The sequence below is a fragment of the Paramisgurnus dabryanus genome, chromosome 23 (assembly GCF_030506205.2).
Source record: "Paramisgurnus dabryanus chromosome 23, PD_genome_1.1, whole genome shotgun sequence".
NCBI classification, from domain to species: domain Eukaryota; kingdom Metazoa; phylum Chordata; class Actinopteri; order Cypriniformes; family Cobitidae; genus Paramisgurnus; species Paramisgurnus dabryanus.
Window position 1 is genome coordinate 12,754,496 of NC_133359.1, and position 19,318 is coordinate 12,773,813.

A 19,318-nucleotide genomic window follows, 5' to 3' on the forward strand; every position below is an offset into this window, starting at 1 on the left:
AGTAGGCTTTACTAGCTTCTGTAGCACGAACACAATCACGTAATCCGCCGTTATTGTTGTTGCTGATACGTGTGACGCTTCCGACACGTGATGTGATGACGTTTTCGCTTCACAAAATATACGGATTGGCTGTACAGACGAAACCGCAAGGGTGTCGGTTTCAGATTTATCCACTTTAGGACCAGGTTTCAAAAAATAGCGGTTTCACTCTCTGAAATCGCCGGATCCGTGTGGATGAAACGCCAATACGATAACAAATGTATGCGTATACAGTGATTCGCGTCTCCGTGTGGACAGCCCCTCAGTTAAGGAGTTTGTTCAAGAAGGACAGGAGGTAGCCGAAACCCCTGTGGAAGACTTTAAGCCCGGTTCACCTCTACAGGAGCCTGAATCAGAGCCTGAGGTGCAAATTAAACCTGAGACTGAATCCATACCCAGATCTAAGAGCCCTGCATCTGAAGAAGACGAAGAAGAAGCTGAATCTGAAGAAGAACCAGACCCGATCACTTATCAGCCTCAGTCCTTTTCCAGTAGCTCAGTTTCTCAAACTGATACACCGGTAATTCTGTGAATGAGCTTTTTACCTAATCACCTAATTTAATAATTTTCTTATTCTATTTTCTTAGTTATCATGTTTCTCCTGTAGCTATATCCCAATGTCATTTTTCATGAATACCCTTTTATTATTTGCCTTTCAGCTGACACTTACTATCTAAAGTGTCTTCGCATCATACCAAGTGCATAAACTCCCTCTTGAGTAACTTTGGTTATAGTACACCGTGCTCAGAAACAGTGCTGATATTTTGATACAGAGTGCATTGCTTTTTCTGTTTACTAATGCTGCTTTTACTTGTTTGTAAATATCTTTTTTACATTGTATTTACTCTTTATGTAGGGGGAGAGTTTACCAGCTGAAGTGGAAACTAGTGGTGAGTGTTTTATGTAACTTAGATGATAAAAGTAAAAATGTATGTTCTCATATGCTGATAATGTCATTTATAATAAAAATAAATAGAAGCAAATTTAACTTTGTATAAAAAATAATTTCCAATAGTGTAGACAAAATAGACATTTTTAAAATATAATATTGTTTACATTTTTAATATTCATATTATTTTTTATAAAGCTGACACCTCTTCACATTCTGTTTGACTGAGCATTAGATTAATCACAGTATGTCTATGCTGCTCTTCTTCCAGTCCCATCCAGATGTGATGCTCTGAAGAGCTGCCTCATGCACGTGCCCTATGCCCCTCAGGCCGTCGAACGCTTCCGCCAGTTCCGAAAAGAGAACAACATCACCCTGCCTGGAGTGCCTCAGATGCCCAACTTGCCCTCCTCTTTGACTCAGATTACCCAACACCTGCCATCATTTTCCTTTCAGCTGTCTCACTTACCCCAGCAAGTCTCCCAGCAAATTTCCAAAATCCCAAACCTGTCTTCAAACATTTCTCAGCGGCTTCCCAACTTGACCCCGCAGCTCCCTAGCTTCCCACAAAAGCTGTCCAACATTCCACAAACGTTGTCCAGCATTCCACAAAGGCTTAGCAGCATTCCCCAACACTTTTCCGTCCTTCCGCAACAGGTATCTAATATTCCTCAACAGCTCTCCTCGATTCCCCAAAAGATATCCAGCATTCGGAGCAGTCTAAATAAACTTAAACCAGATCACGATGCCCAAGCAACAACCTCAACAGAGTAAAGATCTCGAGTTGGACCATCTCGTCCGCCAGTCTCCGCTCCGTTCCCCCCCAACCCCTTCGCCTTCCTCCCCAAGCTCTGTCCTTGACCTCCCCAATGTGCCCTCTTACCCTCGTCTGCCACCCATTACCCCTTCCAGGCAGTTGTCAGGTATCTCCAACCCTGCTGTCCACATTGAAGATGACCCTACCTCTGCTAGACCCTCAGGTGATCCACACTGTCCCATTATCTGTTAAATCATACTTGTCCTTGCTGCCAACTGTGACTTTAGGTTGTAGGCAAATATATTAGTGCCTGTAGTGACCAAAGTGCCCTGTTTATATACCAACCACTGACCTCAAACTCTATAAAAGCTCACTTTACCTCATGGTAAGTGTTAAAAAGAAAACTTTTGCCTGCCTATCCCCATATTTTTAACACAAGCCAAGCCAAAGTCTCATAATCTAATTATCCTTAACAGATCTTTGTAGGGACATCCTTGTATGTTATCATCATTACTGTATGTTGATAATTATATATTGAGGATTGTCTAATCTGCAGTGAGTTCCAGACTTAGCGTGCACCCGGCTGTGAACGTAGAAGATGTTGATTCCGATGGAGGAAAAGTCGGGAGGAGATCTCGGCCCATACCTCCAATCATAAACCCACAGGACCCCAACCTCAAAACGCTCACTGTACCTGGTGTTCGTAAAGCCAACCGCACCAGGTAAACCATGCTTTTTAAAATAATTTGGACATGGAAAATCACAGAGAAAGAATAAATGATGATTATATTTGCAAATGTGTCTAATAATAGATTACAAATAATAACCTTTATGTTTTGTTTATTTACTTGTGTTGTCTGTACACACACACTTTTAATACAACATGAACCCAGAGACAGAAAATCACAGACTATTTGGACCAAGATGTAAGATGCTTTGAATAAGCTCATGTCAAAACACATGCTGTCTGTCACCTTTATCCACTCCATCACCTTCATGTCCTATATTTGTGTGCATATCAGTTTGTGCAGTATGTACATTTACCAGCTTGGACCATATTATGCCCAACTTAGTCCATCGTATGCCAACCATCCGCTAAACATAGCTACCAGCTAAAGTTAGATTTTCCAAAAAATTTTTATTAATATGCATTTTTTTTGTGAGTCGCACCATAATTTGGTCTTGTGTTTTTCCTACAGCAAAAGACTTTACTCTCAAGATGATGAAGATGAAGAGGAAATCGAAACTGCAGTCAAGGCCTGGCCAAGCCAGAGCAGCATCTCCAGCGCAGATGATGGGTACCATAATAAAGATTCTCATAAATGCAAAAATCACATGAACACATGAAAAATAGATATTTTGTATAATTTGAGTTGAATAGCATGAATTTGGCCCAAAATGGATTTTCTAAACATTGTTTTAGCCATGGGTCTTCAATAGGGGGTGTGCCAATGGTTGTTTGAACCAGTTTTAGTAAAACAAATTGCAGTAAACAAAAGTAAAATAATTTGTATGATTTTTTTAATGGATCTACTTAACCAAAAATTATCTTTTGGTTTAAAGGCTTAATCAGCGGCCCAGCTCTTCAGCCAGCCAGACTAGTACTGTAGTGAATGAGAGGTTGCAGGAGCTGGTGAAGTTGTTTAAAGAAAGAACAGAACGTGTCAAGGAGAAACTAATTGATCCAGATGACTCAGATGATGAGACACCACCTGCTTGTGAGCTAAACCCATTTTTTACACTTTGATAAGGACAGATATACATAAACACTCAATAGGACTAAGAATAGAAGAATTACAAATGTAAAGTAGGCCGTAAAAACTTTATAAACGTAAACATAAATTCCTTAGCAATGAATATCCAAATGGTTTTTATTTGTTTTAGACCACACACACAGAAAATTGGACACATGCTGAATTTTCAGTACACATGGCGTTAATTACAGCATCAAAGAGCATGTGACAACAATGTTTTTTAACAGCTCCAGCTAAGCAAGCTCCAGCTCCCCCTGCTCCTCCTGCTCCTGAGCCTCCAGCGGAGCCGAAAACAGAACAGGAGGTGACTGAAGCACCTGCTGAGAAAGAAGAGGAAAAAACTGAAGCACTGTGCTGTAAACTCAAACCTCAGTCCAGGCTTGGTCGACTTCTGCGGTACCGTTTCCCAGCCAGCATCGACCCCTTCACTAGTAAGATCTTACCTCCTCGTGTTAATCATGTGGAATAGACATAACAGCTTTTTGTTTTGCTTTGCTTAGTGCCATGTTTTCCTTAATGGGGCGTACACACCAAACGCGAAGCTTGTATTCGCACCGTGTCCCTCGCTTAATATTACTGACTGGATTTAACGCTGCGTCAGGCAACTTTTTCACTCGAGTTGAATTTTTTAACATGCGCGGAAGATGAATTTGAGGCGAAAATCACGCCCCCCAATTGGCATCATCCGACTCGTCTATTCACGTTTTTGCAATGACTTTGTATGTAATCTGCTCGTGCAAATCACTGATTTCGCATTTGGTGTGTATGCATTTCAAGAATGATTAATAAATGACAAATTTAAATAAATAATTTACACATTTAAAGGTGCAGTGTGTAACATTTAGAAGGCTCTAATGACAGAAAAGCAATATTATATACATAACTATATTTTCAGTGGTTTATAAAGACCTGACTTAATGAACTGTTATGTGTTTATTACCTAAGAATGACCCGTTTTTATCTCGATACACCGCGGGGTCCCTCCATAGACATTATATACGTAGACACCTCATGACGTGCTGGAACGCATCAAGCGTCGGCGCCATATTGGATGGGTCTCCTCACTGTACGCTAGCACCAGAGTCAATGGGAGTTAACGGAAAGAAAGCCATACTATGGCCGTATTTTGTGCAGCTTACGGTTGCAATAACCGGCGCAGTATTGATTCCAGATCACATGGGATTACATTTCACAAGTAAGATTGAACAATCACTTTGGTTATTTTACGTTATTATTTATAATATTATGTCAATGTTCAGCAGGAACTGGTACACTCTCTCATGATCTCTCGCTGTTTTTTCTTCACAGTGATACAGGCATGAGGAGGCAATGGGAAGTTGCTATAAAACGGGAGGGTTTTGTTGTGACAGAGTCGTCAAAGCTCTGTAGCAAAGAGTATAGAAGAACAAGAGGGGAAACTCTGATTCGTTTTTAGCAACAGCCACTAGATGGCGCTTCAGTAGCGCGGCCGCTATTTGGAATGAAAATTCTCACAGCCAATTCATTCATATTAAAATTAATTTAATACCTAATTACATAAAATACCTAATTACGTCAAAATTACATAAAAATTGTGTACTAAATTTCCAAAGAAAAACACTGATAAAATACAGATACTTGAAAATTTACTTTTATGTAGAAAGTAAAATACTTAAGTAGTGTCTGCCTCTGTCAATATGCCATACTTAAAGAGCATAATACAAAGTATTTTAGCATGAAAGCAGTATTTTTCAATGTGTGACAGCGTCCTGGATCATAACTAAATCTCTGCCGCTTATAACAACTCAAACCGTGTGAAAATCCGGTAAAAATTAGGGGAGTTATGATTATTCCTCATTAGAAATGAATGCAAGGGAGCGCACTGGAGACCCATCCAAGATGGCGGCCGCGCGATACGTCAGCTCCAATAGGCAGCTCAGTCTAACTGTGCATTCACACCAGCCGCGGAAGAGGCGGCAAGCGCGGATGATTTACATGTTAAGTCAATGCAAACACGCGATTAGGCATCCTGCGGCGCGGTGCACACGGTAGCCATGGCGCGGAACGCGCGGAAGCCGCGGGGCGTTCCGCGCGGTCCGCGCGAATTGAGCGTTGCCGCGGGAAACGCGCAAGTTCAAAAATCTGAACTTTGGCGGAATTCCGCGCCGCGTTAACCAATCAGGAGCTTGCTGTAGTAGTGACGTGATTACAGGAAGCGAGCGGAGTGGTGTAGTCTCTGCGGAGTCGCAGAAGCCCCTCCCATGACGCGGATTTCCGTGTGAATTTCTCGAATGACTAGAATCCTGCGGCGCGGTGCACACGGTAGCCATGGCGCGGAACGCGCGGAAGCCGCGGGGCGTTCCGCGCGGTCCGCGCGAATTGAGCGTTGCCGCGGGAAACGCGCGAGTTCAAAAATCTGAACTTTGGCAGAATTCCACGCCGCGTTAACCAATCAGGAGCTTGCTGTAGTAGTGACGTGATTAGAGGAAGCGAGCTGAGTGGTGTAGTCTCTGCGGAGTCGCAGAAGCCCCTCCCATGACGCGGATTTCCGCGTGAATTTCTCGAATGACTAGAATTTCACGCGTGGCGTTCACGCGCGGATTAAGCGAGTAAACTCAAAATGTTCAAGCGGCAAACTGGCGGTGTGAACCCACAGTAAGAGGTGTCTACGTATATAATGTCTATGGGTCCCTCTACATGGAAGTCGCCATTTTGTGCCGCCATGTTTCTACAGTAGCCCTAAACGGACAAACTGCTCTACAGAGCGCATTTTGTCACTACTGTATTTTATCTTAGACGACAGCATGTTTGTCCTGTGGTGACTACCATAGCTTCTCTATGCGTTACGGTGAAGGGTAGACTGAGCCGTTGGTTGCAATTCACAATTTCACTGCTAGATGCCGCTAAAATCTACACACTGCACCTTTAATCATTTCATTTATTACGTAAAAAAATTCACCTACTGTAAATAGCATATCGCTAAAAATGCTGATATTGTCACTTTTTATACAGTTTTTTTCACTTTAGGTATAAAAACAATTTTCCTCTATCACTATTTGCACTTAGTGTAAATAGCCGTTGCCCAAAAAGAAAGTCTTACAGCGGTCTTTTGATCTCTGTAGATCTGATCTACGTGCTTTGGCTGTTTTGCGTGTCTTTGGCATTTAACTGGAACGCGTGGATGATTCCTGTGCGTTCGGCGTTCCCTTATCAAACACCGGATAACATCCATGTGTGGCTGTTGATTGACTACCTATGTGACACCATCTACATTCTGGACATTCTGGCCTTTCAACCTCGATTGCAGTTTGTGCAACATGGGGACATTGTGGTAAGTAAAACCAGGTAAAATTATTAGAATTGATCAAAATATGAGTTATTAATGACCTGCTCCCTCCCAGACTAATGAGGTAGTGTCATTATCTACAAAGGATGTGTAATGTTGATCAGATAATTAAAAATGCTATTGAATATCTTATTTTCGTTTTGTGCAATGTGTGTCTATAGAGCGATAAGAAGGAGATGAGAGATAATTACATCAAAGCCGTTCGGTTCAAGGTAACAAAATTGATCATTTATTATCATTTATTATTAAATTGATTATTTATTACACGTATTGTGTAGGCTTACAAGTCTTATCTTCTGTGTTATATAGCTGGACTTGCTCAGTCTCCTTCCTCTGGAGCTTTTCTACTTCAAAACGGGAATTAATCCACTCCTCCGCTTACCAAGGATTATGAAGGCAAGCTCATGCTCTGGTTGTCTAACTAGGCTTTAGATGGATCAGACTAGAATGAACCTGGTTAATTCTGTGATGTCTCCTTCCTTTGTGCAGTTTATGTCTTTCTTTGAGTTCAATAAACGTCTGGAAGCTATCCTGACCAACGCTTACGTTTACAGGTTAGCTTTTTCTATAAGCCTTTATATTTGGCCTCGATGTTTGCTTAAAGAGAAACTCCACTTTTTAAAAAATATTATAATTTTCCAGCTCACCTAGAGTTAAACATTTGATTTTTACAGTTTTGGAATCCATTCAGCTGATCTCCGGGTCTGGCGGTACCACTTTTAGCATAGCTTAGCATAATACATTGAATCTGATTAGACCATTAGCATCGCGCTCAAAAATAACCAAAGACTTTCGATATTTTTTCTATTTTTAAACTTGACTCTTCTGTAGTTACATCGTGTACTAAGACCGACGGAAAATTAAAGGTTGTGATTTTCTAGTTAGATATGGCTAGGAACTATACTCTCATTCTGGCGTAATAATCAAGGACTTTGCTGCCGTAACATGGCTGCAGGAGGTGCAATGATATTACGCAGTGCCAGAAAATAGTCCCCTGTTATTGAAAGTTACCAAGGGGACTACTTTCCAGCGCTGCGTAATGTCATTGCACCTCCTGCAGCCATGTTACAGCAGCAAAGTTCTTGATTATAACGGCAGAATGAGAGTATAGTTCCTAGACATATCGGCCTAGAAAATCGCAACTTTTAATTTTTCGTCGGTCTTAGTACACGATGTAACTACAGAAGAATCAAGTTTAAAATAGGAAAAATATTGAAACTCTTTGGATATTTTTTTCGCGATGCTAATGTTCTTATCAGATTCAATGAATTATGCTAAGCTATGCTAAAAGTGGTACAGCCAGACCCGGAGATCAGCTGAATGGATTCCATAACGATAAAAATCTAAATTTAACTCTCAAGGGGAAAATTTGAGCATATTTTCTAAAAAAGTGGAATGTCCCTTTAAGATTTGATGTTGAGTGTTTCTTATTATTCTTCCTTATTTATTAGAGTCGTTCGAACCACCACTTATCTACTTTATGCCGTCCACTGTAATGCTTGTCTATACTACTGGGGCTCATCTTATGAAGGTCTGGGTGTTTCTGAATGGACTTATGATGGGAATGGCAATAGGTATGTGAAACCGATATTAGCAGTTATCAAATTATATTGATTTTTCACAATGATTTACCTTACATTTACATTATTCAACTTTAACTTTCTAACCTTCAATATTTTAAGAAACAAAGACTTTTTTTAGCCTTGTACCTGCTTATTCTCCATGTTTTCAGCTATATCCGCTGTTACTACTTTGCTGTGAAGACTTTGCTCACCATCGGAAACCTGCCAGGACCCACCACACTTTTCGAGATTGTATTTCAGCTCATCAATTACTTCACTGGAGTGTTTGTGTTCTCCATCATGATTGGTCAGGTAAAGTCATTGGGATGCTGAACAGTGGGCGGGGTTTCAATTTTGATTGATTACCACAGATTATGATCTTGTGTTGCTCAGATGAGAGATGTTGTGGGTGCAGCCACGGCCGCTCAGACAAACTATCGTGCGTGTGTGGATAACACGGTTAAGTACATGGCCTCCTATCGCATTCCTAAAGATGTTCAGAACAGAGTAAAAACATGGTATAGCTACACGTGGCAGTCCCAAGGCATGCTGGGTGAGATTACAAGCCACACTAATAATAATGAGGCACTAGAGACATTGTTCTGTTATTAAATGGAGATTTGTTGGTCTCATGCAGATGAACAAGAGTTACTAGTTCAGTTACCTGATAAAATGAGATTGGACATTGCTGTGGATGTGAACTATTCCATTATCAGTAAAGTGCCACTCTTCCAGGTAAGTGCGTGGGCTCAAAATGTTGCTTTGAAATGACTTGCCTTTGTTTCTATGTTCCTCTCCATCTTTTTTTCTCAGGGTTGCGATAGACAGATGATCTTTGATATGCTGAAAAGGCTCAGATCTGTGGTGTACCTTCCAGGAGACTACATCTGCAAAAAGGCAAGGAGCTTTAAGAACGTTTAGCCAACATAACAGATCTTCATACATACTGCTATGTTAAAGGAAAACACCACTGCTTTTCAATATTTTACTATGTTCTTACCTCAACTTAGATGAATTAATACACACCTATCTTTTTTTTAATGCGTACACTTAATCTTTGTACAGTGCGTCGTGAATGTGTTAGCATTTAGCCTAGCCCCATTCATTCCTTAGGATCCAAACAGGGATGAATTTAGAAGCCACCAAACACTTCCATGTTTTCCCTATTAAAAGACTGTTACATAAGTAGTTACACTAGTAAGTATGGTGGCACAGAATAAAACATAATTAAAAATGAGAACTATATTGTTTGGCGGAAGGGCACTTAGTTTTCAGCACTTTGACCTCGGCGCGCAGTAACATCATCACTCTTACGTCTCCCCCTCTCGCTCAAACTTCCGTCAATATTACTGCGCCCAAGGTCGAAGTGCTTTTGTGTTAACCACTCGTGATCTTGCAGGATGAAGTGGGCCGTGAAATGTACATCATTAAAGCCGGGGAAGTCCAGGTAGTTGGCGGTCCAGATGGTAAGACGGTGTTTGTGACCCTGAAAGCCGGAGCTGTGTTTGGAGAGGTCAGGTGAGAGGTTTAGCTTGGTTTGAACTCCATAGTGAGTTTGCTTTATCTAAAAACTTCAATATTAATTCCTGTTTATTTCCAAACTAAGCTTGCTTGCCATTGGAGGAGGAAACCGACGTACAGCTAATGTGGTAGCACGTGGTTTTGCTAACCTCTTCATCTTGACCAAGAAGGACCTGAATGAGATCATGGTGCACTATCCAGAGTCCCAGAAACTGCTCCGCAAGAAAGCAAGGTAGGATATAGAGACACATTTTTGATATCTTTAAGGATTTCACTTGTTTATTTCCAACCCTGCTTTGTTCATAACTTTTGTAACTTGCTCTTTATCCTAAAGGAAAATGGTGACTAAAGATAAGAAGCCAGCTGAGAAGAAAGAAGAGAAGGAGCCCATCCCAATTATTCCTCATCGTGCCGAGACACCCAAACTGTTAAAAGCAGCATTGGAGATGACTGAAAAATCAGGGATGAAAGGAACATGGTCCAAATTGAAGGAAAAGACCAATAGATCAAGTGTCTCCTTGCAGGTACATAAACAACTTGTTTGAAATAAAAAAATCATACATTAAGTGTGGCTTAAATGTCCAAATATACTTCTTTTACACGTAGCACTCGATCTCTTCATCTGTGATGCCCAACTCGCCCGTCCATGAGCCGAACTCAGAGCAGGAGCCTGACGCCATGTCTCAAATGTCAGACAGCTCAATGCAAATCCCCATGACCCCCACCGGCTCCGGAGATGGGAACGTATTTGCCGAAGACGACGGCCCAACAGAGGTGGAAACAAAATGTCCTCCGATAGAAAAAGAAACAGTGATCAAATAAGAGTCTTAGATGTTGTCACATTTAAAAAGCCTGCTTAAATAGCTTCTACACTAACAGTAATGTACAAAAATGAACGTTATATGTAATGTAATGTAAATATAAAGAAAGCATATCATTTTCTGTTAACATAAGAGGTCCATCCAAGGTATCTGAATGCCAGTTGCCAGCGACTTTGTTGCTGGTCAGTCACTCCCGAAAGTCGCTCATCATTTGCATAATGTTCAACTTTTCTTAAATTTGGGTGCATCTCCTTTTTTAATGGTGCATCCTCATTTCCTTTTCTCACATCTTAGCTCACTGGAATAAATTAGATGGGGCCGTTGCCAGTCGCTGGCGGTGTGCACGCAGCTTTAGTTAAAAAAAAACCATACTGCAATAAAAACATAGTTCACTGATACTGTAATTCTTCTTCTGATAAAAATAATGCACTCAAAAGGGCTGTTGTGTACTGTTAGCATAGAGCAGATATCTTCAGGTTTATCTAACTGTCTACCAAAAGACAAGTGCCTTAATAAACCCTAAACACTGTCATGCATCATACACACCCTTAAAACTGTGCAAGCTTATCGCTTGATAGGTTCACCGCACATCATTATGGTTCACTGCCAACATTAAAGCAGTTTTGTAGCATTTTTTGACTTTAGTCTAACTGAGACATAACTTTGGCAGTATGTAGTTTATTTTGTCCTGGAAACTGCTGTGCTGAATATTTTAAGTTGTTTCTTTGTTTCTTTAAAGGATATGAATAATTCTGTAATACTCCCAATTTTTGTAACCAATTTATAAGGTGGTTACTTTTTCAAAGAAAGAACATATGGATAGCAGGTTTGAAAATAAATAAGGCCTTTTTATTTAAACATTTTCTGTTTTTATTTTGCGTTCTTGTTTTAGGCCTGAATCTAGACCTAAATTGTAGAAACATATAGTGCAGAGCAATGTATAGCTCTTTTCTTTTTTCATGATAGACAATAATATATGTATAATATATGTGAAGCTACAACAAGATATTATGTAAAACATTTTGGAGTAATATTAATATATTTGTACATTTTGTTTAGTGCTGGGCAAAGATTAATCGCATACAAAATACAAATAATTTTTTGCACAATTTATGAGTGTGTGCTGTCTGTAATTATTATGTTGATATAAATACACATACATTCATGTATGTATTTAAGAAGCATTTACATGTGTATATATATATTTATATTTGTATATATTCTATGATATATAAATAAATAAATAAATATACAAATAAAACAATTCTGAAATTAATATATGTATGTGTTAAATATACATAATAATTACACACACACACACACACACATATATATTATGCACAAAAAAAATCACTTTTAATTTGTATGTGATTATTCGCAATTCATCTTGCCCAGCACTAATATTTATATTATGGTTTGCTTCTCCATAGCTTTACGAATTGCATTTTTATTAAGTGAGCAGCTAAAATGTTCATGGCCTGTAGAGCGTAAACTGATGTAATGTAAATAAACTGATGTTCATGGACTTGGCATGACGTGCTTTAATTCTGTGACTGCACTGCAAGCTAATTTAATAGTATCTATCTATCTATCTATCTATCTATCTATCTATCTATCTATCTATCTATCTATCTATCTATCTATCTATCTATCTATCTATCTATCTATCTATCTATCTATCTCTGTCCGCTGTGGACTCCAGGCCAGTAGGTGTCGCGCCATCTGATCTTCTATAGCGACGCGAGGTAAAGCTAGAAGACGTTTTTTTGAATTTATTTGTAAGTAATGGCAACCAAACGTCCTTTCGTCGATGAAGATTTTTGTTGTCCCGTTTGTCGCTGTATTTACGGCGATCCCGTGTTGCTTCCTTGCGGCCACAGCGGCTGTAAAGAGTGTATCCAAAACTACTGGGCGATTCGAGAGTCCAGAGACTGTCCAATATGCAGAAAAGCGTCTGCTACTGACCCACCACCAAACCTGGCTCTCAAAAACCTGTGCCAATCTTTCTTGGTATACAAGCGTGGTTTGGAGGAGCTGTGTGAAGTTCACCAGCAGAAATTTAGTGTGTTTTGTTGTGACGATGAAAAGCTCATTTGCGAGTTTTGCAGAGATTCAGAGGAGCACAGAAATCACACGTGCCGTCCCATCCGCGAGGTCGCTGAGGAATACAGGGTACCCATGTAACGTTACATCATATTTTATAAATCACACATCAACTTCATTTATTAAAACCTGATGTATCCCAATTTTAGGGAGTTTATCGTAATCAGCTTGATCTTCTTAAGGCCAAACTGAAGGTTACAGACAGATTTGACGGTTACTTCAAGGCTAAAAACATAAAGGTGAGAGAGCATATTTTTCCACAGGCCACAGTGGGAAAACAAAGACAGCTGTGTGATTAACATGCATATTATTTTTTTTCTCATTGGGATGGTTTAAAGACAAAGTCAAGACCTGACTTTTTTTTTTAATGCTATTTTAAATTTTTTCAGAAAACTAATGAAACGACTTTTTGGATCGGTAAAACTTCAAGATTTCGTTTAACTCCAAACAGTTAATATAAAGGAGACATCTGGTGGCCAAATCACTTAAATGCATTTCTAAAAAAGATAGGAAAGCAGAGAGATGTGACCTAAAATATTCAAAATGAAGATTATCTCAAAAATATAAGATGGATGTATGGTGACATCCTTGCTGTATTTTAACATTAAAAATAGCAATGCTGTAATTCGTCTCCTGTCATTTTAGCCAGCAAGTCAAATCTCTTGGGGGGTGGTTTGCTGGACCGGTGTAGCCATAGACATTATATACGTAGACACCTCGTAGACTGAGCTGCCTATTGGAGCTGACGTATCGCGCGGCCGCCATCTTGGATGGGTCTCCAGTGCGCTCCCTTGCATTAATTTCTAATGAGGAATAATCATAACTCCTCTTCTTTTTACCGGATTTTTTTTCACACGGTTTGAGTTGTTATAAGCGGCAGAGATTTAGTTATGATACAGGACGCTGTCACACATTAAAAAATACTGCTTTCATGCTAAAATACTTTGTATTATGCTCTTTAAGTATGGCATATTGACAGAGGCAGACACTACTTAAGTATTTTACTTTCTACATAAAAGTAAATTTTCAAGTATCTGTATTTTATCAGTGTTTTTCTTTGGAAAACTTCTATTCCAAAGCATATTGTCATCATTTTTACTCCACTACATTTCATAATTTCAAGTTTTTGGTTTATATTTAAGTACATTAAACGTCTACTTTTTTACTTTTACTTAAAAAGTACTTTAGTATACAATTTTTATGTAATTTTTACGTAATTAGGTATTTTATGTAATTAGGTATTAAATTAATTTTAATATGAACGAATTGAGAATGAATTGGCTGTGAGAATTTTCATTCCAAATAGCGGCCGCGCTTCTGAAGCGCCATCTAGTGGCTGTTGCTAAAAACGAATCAGAGTTTCCCCTATTGTTCTTCTGTACTCTTTGCTACAGAGCTTTGACGACTCTGTCACAACAAAACCCTCCCGTTTTATAGCAACTTCCCATTGCCTCCTCATGCCTGTATCACTGGGAAACCTTCAAATGTGAAGAAAAAACAGCGAGAGATCATGAGAGAGAGAGTACCAGTTCCTGCTGAACATTGACATAATATTATAAATAATAACGTAAAATAACCAAAATGATTGTTCAATCTTACTTGTGAAATGTAATCTCATGTGATCTGGAATCAATACTGCGCCGGTTATTGCAACCGTAAGCTGCACAAAATACGGCCATCTTTCCGTTAACTCCCATTGACTCTGGTGCTAGCGTACAGTGAGGAGACCCATCCAATATGGCGCCGACGCTTGATGCGTTTTAGCACGTCATGAGGTGTCTACGTATATAATGTCTATGGGTGTAGCAGCCGATCCTGTTCCCCTCGAAGCGTTTCTGCTGACAGCGCATGCGCAGGCATCGCAGATTAGCTGGGTGTTATTTATTTATTTTCAATTTTTTTGTATGGTATAGCATATGCACAGAGTTTGTACAAATTCATAGAGCTCACAACAATTAAACCTGTAAAATAAATATTAAGAAAAAAACAGCTGGGTGTACAGAAAGCGAGAAGGGGAACAGACATTCCGAGGGGAACAGGATCGGCTGCTACACCGGGCTTAAGTCTAAAATGAATGTCTTAACCGAAATCCGCCTGCACTGACATATCTTAAATTATATTATTGCCATTGTTTGTCTCAATATGCACATCACTAATATTTTTTTTTAAGTTATGTTTGTAAAACTACTTTAATGTTCTTATATAATGAAGGCTTAGTCCTGGATTAATCTAAATCCTGTCCGGGAAATGGATTATTGTTGGTGATTATTTGATGTTATACATTGTCTAATTTGTGTGCTTTGGGGGTATTTTTAGAACACAGCCAACTTTAGAAAGAATCTAATCCGAAATGAATTCAAGCAACTTCACCAGCTTTTGGATGGCGAGGAAAATCGGTTGATCGAAGAATTAGATCAAGAGAAAGAACTAAAACTACAGATTATGAAAGAGAAAATCAGAAAGATGAATCAAGACATAATGTCTCTCTCCAACACTGTTAAAGTTCTGGAAGAGACTCTGGAGAGTGGGGACATCACTTTGCTTCAGGTTGGCTTATTTAATACCTTATTTAATGTTTGTGCCCTTCTATCACACAATTTTTAAATAATTTTTCTTGTATTTTCAATAGACACTCAAGGAGACTTCAATGAGGTAAGCAGGATTTCCTTTCTTTTGAAATCAAGCATCAGTACTTAAAGAAAGCCATTGCACTGATCTGATCTGCCATACTACAGTATATACAAAATTTTAAAGGTCACATAAAACAACATTTTCCGACTAACAAACCTGACATTAAATGTCCAATAAATTCGCTAGAGCAACCTTATTGAGAGTTTCACAGTACTGTTTTGGTTAACTTCTTTTAATCTGTTATCACCCCTCAATGTTTTCCAGCCTCAAGTTCACACCCCAAGATCCTGAGGTGGCTACAGGAGAGCTTATAGATTGTGCCAAATACATGGGCAACCTCAAGTTCAATGTCTGGAAGAAAATCGGAGAATCAGTAAGCTACTGTGAGTCAATCCTTACAATATGCAACCACATTTTAAGTTGCTAGATGGATAATATAAATGACAATTTTTTATTCCTGATTATTTTAACCTAAATAAAAAAAACTCTAGTCTCATATCTGCATGCAACATATTTGTCAGGAGAAAAGCGGGGTGAGATTGGATTTAATTCATTACAAACTTTTTTCTTATTAGTTCCTGTAGTGTTGGACCACAATACAGCTAGCGGTTTACTTGAACTGTCTGATGATCTGACAGAGGTGTGGAACCCCAATGAGTTCCTACCAGAGGGTGAATATCCATTTTATGCTCCTGTTCCTGCAAACCTGGAACGATTCCAAAATTGTGCCTGTGTGCTTGGCTCGGTGGGCTTCTCCACGGGCATACACACCTGGGATGTTGAGGTGAAAGGCAATAATGTTTGGGCAGTGGGTGTGGCCACAGAATCTGTGCAGAGAAATGGGAATAAATACTGCGAGCCTAGTGATGTTTGGCGTATTGGATTTGATAGAAAAATGCTCAGTGTGAAGGAACCATTGGGGTCATGCATCGATTTGAGTGGATATGAGAGACCTAAGCAGGTGCGGGTGAAACTAGATTTGATTGAAGGACAGGTGTCGTTCTCAGACCCTCAGAGTGATGCAGTCTATCACACATTTACACAGAATTTCACAGAGAAGATGTTTCCGTACTTCCACACTGAGGGCAATTTTCCTCTCCGAATTCTGCCTGCGGACCAATCCTTTTATTAAACAAGTACTTTAGTCACGGTTCTTGTGACCATTTGCAGTTTTGTTATTTTTACTTAATTTTTTGATCTGTAATAGCTTTGGCACTTTAGAAAGTTTAAGGAATAACATGGTTCTTGGTTATTTAAAATGTGAGTACCACATACATCTAGAACAAGTTTTTGTTTTGATAAACAAAATCACATTTGTTTAGTTACATTCTTTTCCCTTTGCTAGGAAGATGTGTGTGTAGTATCTCACGTGTGCAATGTTTTCAGTTCTGTTTTTTTTTGTTTGTTTACAATACAAGTATACAGGATGGAAATGTCATGTTAAGTCTATATGTATATCTGCCATTACTTTAATAGGCAAAACTGATACATGGATGCTAAAAAAATAAAGCATAGGGTTGAGTTGCAAGCTATGTGCTGAATGTGTGCGTTTTTTTTTTGTTGCATTTGTCCACAAGCAGTGAAAAGGAAGTTTTGTTACACACAATCGAGCCTAACACACAACAACATTCTTTATTATAGCATAATTCCACAATTTAAGTCATAATAAATGGTTTCACAGCAAACCAATAAAAAATGTTTTTATATTCCTAAATAAAGCCTAGTCTTGGATTAATCTTAACCTTGTCTGAGAAACCGCCCTTGAGGTAATCGCCGGAAGTCGCCAAGCTTTCATTGGAATAAGTGTGATAGTATCACTTTGTTTTTGTTAGTTGTTGATTGATGGTTAGTTTAAAAATGAATATACTGCAATAAAAATCATAGTTCACTGTAGTAGTAATTCTCTACTGTAAAAAAAAATTATCAGTGTCTTTTAAAAGTAATGCATTACAATATTAAGTTTCTCCCCAAAAAAGTAACTAATTGCGTTACTTGGTTACTTTTCATGGAAAGTAATGCTTACGTTACTTTTGCGTTACTTTTTCTTACTGAGGCTTGATCTCTTTTTATGACTGAGAAGTTCTGCATTCAAAAATTGCATATTTCCATTGCAAAAATTACTAAAACTGTTCCCGGCGCTCAGGCACGCATGCATAGAATTCGTAAATTGACGTTAATACGTTCAGTTTAATGCAGTACATTGTTTTCTTTACATCAAATGAATTAAACTGAAAAGTAACTTGTGTTACTTTTTAAAAAAGTAACTCAAATATTAATGTGTACATTTATAAAGTCATGCCTTACTTTACTCGTTACTTCAAAAAAATTATATTATTACGTAATGCACATTACTTGTAATGCGTTACCCCCAACACTGAAAATAATGTACTCAAAAGGGCTGCTGTGTACTGTTAGCGTAGAGCAGAAATTTTCAGGTTTATTTATTTACTGTCTACCAAGAGACAAATACCTTAATATACCACGTTTCAAATTATTATGCACATGCCATTTTTGTTTATTTTTCCAATACAGCCAGTACGTTTACAAATTTTATTTTTAAAATGTTAAAAGATACTTTAATACTTTGAAAATATGCTGTTCCAAATTATTAAGAAAGTTGTAGTTCTCCTACAATATGGACATGAATGGATCTTTTTAAAGACAAAAAGTGTGCATTATTTTAAAAAGCAAATTACTTAAATGTTTAAATTACAGAAATTATTGAACTGTTATAAGATTTATGAGTGACTCACAGCAGAGAAAGATTTGACTATATATTTTTTTAGTAAAATATTAGGAAAAGGCAGCAATAAAAAGAAGCAAACATGTATTTAAACCTGCTGGTGTCTCTGGAATCCCAAGAACCCCTCAATACAGGATCCTTTAGTGCAAAAAGCTGTATTTCTACTCCTCCCCAAACCAAAACTTGCAAAAATGAAACATTTGCTGTGAGCTCAGAATACAAGAAGACTATTTTTACACAGTTTTATTTATTGACATGCCATAATACAATGAATAATGTAGATTAATGCAATTCTGGATTGTTGGTGAATAGCCACTATATTCAAACAAGACTGTAACATTAGGTAGAGATGCCAGAGTAATGATTTGGGCTGTTAAATGGTCTACTCAAAACTTTTTGTTTTACTTGATTTTATTTAATTTGTTAATATGTTTTATCATTGTTTAAAATGTTACCATGCATAAACGAAGCCAAGCTAATATAGAAATGATATGTAATAAATAAATCTTAAAATTGAGGTTATTAACAGAATGTGCTTTGGCTGGCAACCTGGTGACATAATGCAGACCACTGGTCTTGACAGTCTCAACTCCAACTAAGGTGTTAAAAACAAGCTTACCCCCATAAAAGGCTTGATTAGAGATTAGTTGTTAGTTCAGGCAATACATCGATATCACCTAAAGTGATCTTATCTTAATTATAGTATGGGAGCAGCAGACCTCGAGAACCAACACAGATCAAAGGGGTCTGTGATAACGAATATGCTTTATAACATCATCCAACACACAGGTTGCCTGGTCGGGTACTTGATTTATATTTAAAGGGATACCTCATTGACATTTAGGGTGGGGAAACTGGTTTTAAGGGACTGTTTAAATTGTCAATGGGGATACTTCTGTGTTCAATCTTTCTCCCCTGAACCCAGAGTAGCTTACTTCATGTGCTTTGTCACTGGCACCACAATACACTTCATCAAGATTTACTACGTCCTTATCTTACACTTAAGTTTAGCCTGAAACTAAACCTAAAACTCTAAATCAAAGTGTACAGCAAACACTTAAATTTTATAGCTGTATGCAGGAAAATCTTCTATGTGCAATATTTAGCTGCAGTCCCGCAGTGCAACGATTCAGGGCACACGATCTAGGGCGCTCCGTTTCAGGGCGGAAGTCG

At 38.5% G+C, this 19,318-nt stretch overlaps 2 protein-coding genes across 2 annotated transcripts; both read left to right on the forward strand.

The window, feature by feature from the left end:
- The first annotated feature begins 304 nt into the window (after positions 1-304).
- LOC135781344 (cyclic nucleotide-gated channel beta-1-like) lies at positions 305-11,979 on the forward strand. The gene is made up of 21 exons (XM_065291763.2): positions 305-559; positions 896-929; positions 1,200-1,908; positions 2,242-2,407; positions 2,579-2,611; positions 2,885-2,983; positions 3,249-3,403; positions 3,667-3,870; positions 6,541-6,749; positions 6,926-6,976; positions 7,074-7,160; positions 7,254-7,318; positions 8,216-8,338; positions 8,497-8,638; positions 8,720-8,879; positions 8,964-9,061; positions 9,140-9,223; positions 9,726-9,844; positions 9,933-10,079; positions 10,182-10,371; positions 10,454-11,979. The coding sequence occupies exons 3-21, from the start codon at positions 1,674-1,676 to the stop codon at positions 10,667-10,669; spliced, it is 2,583 nt and encodes an 860-aa protein (XP_065147835.1). The 5' UTR covers positions 305-559; positions 896-929; positions 1,200-1,673; the 3' UTR covers positions 10,670-11,979.
- A 474-nt stretch (positions 11,980-12,453) lies between these two features.
- Positions 12,454-16,859, forward strand: LOC135764936 (E3 ubiquitin-protein ligase TRIM35-like). The gene is made up of 6 exons (XM_065275607.2): positions 12,454-12,840; positions 12,921-13,010; positions 15,088-15,318; positions 15,401-15,423; positions 15,667-15,785; positions 15,978-16,859. The coding sequence occupies exons 1-6, from the start codon at positions 12,454-12,456 to the stop codon at positions 16,532-16,534; spliced, it is 1,407 nt and encodes a 468-aa protein (XP_065131679.2). The 3' UTR covers positions 16,535-16,859.
- The last annotated feature ends 2,459 nt before the right edge of the window (positions 16,860-19,318 follow it).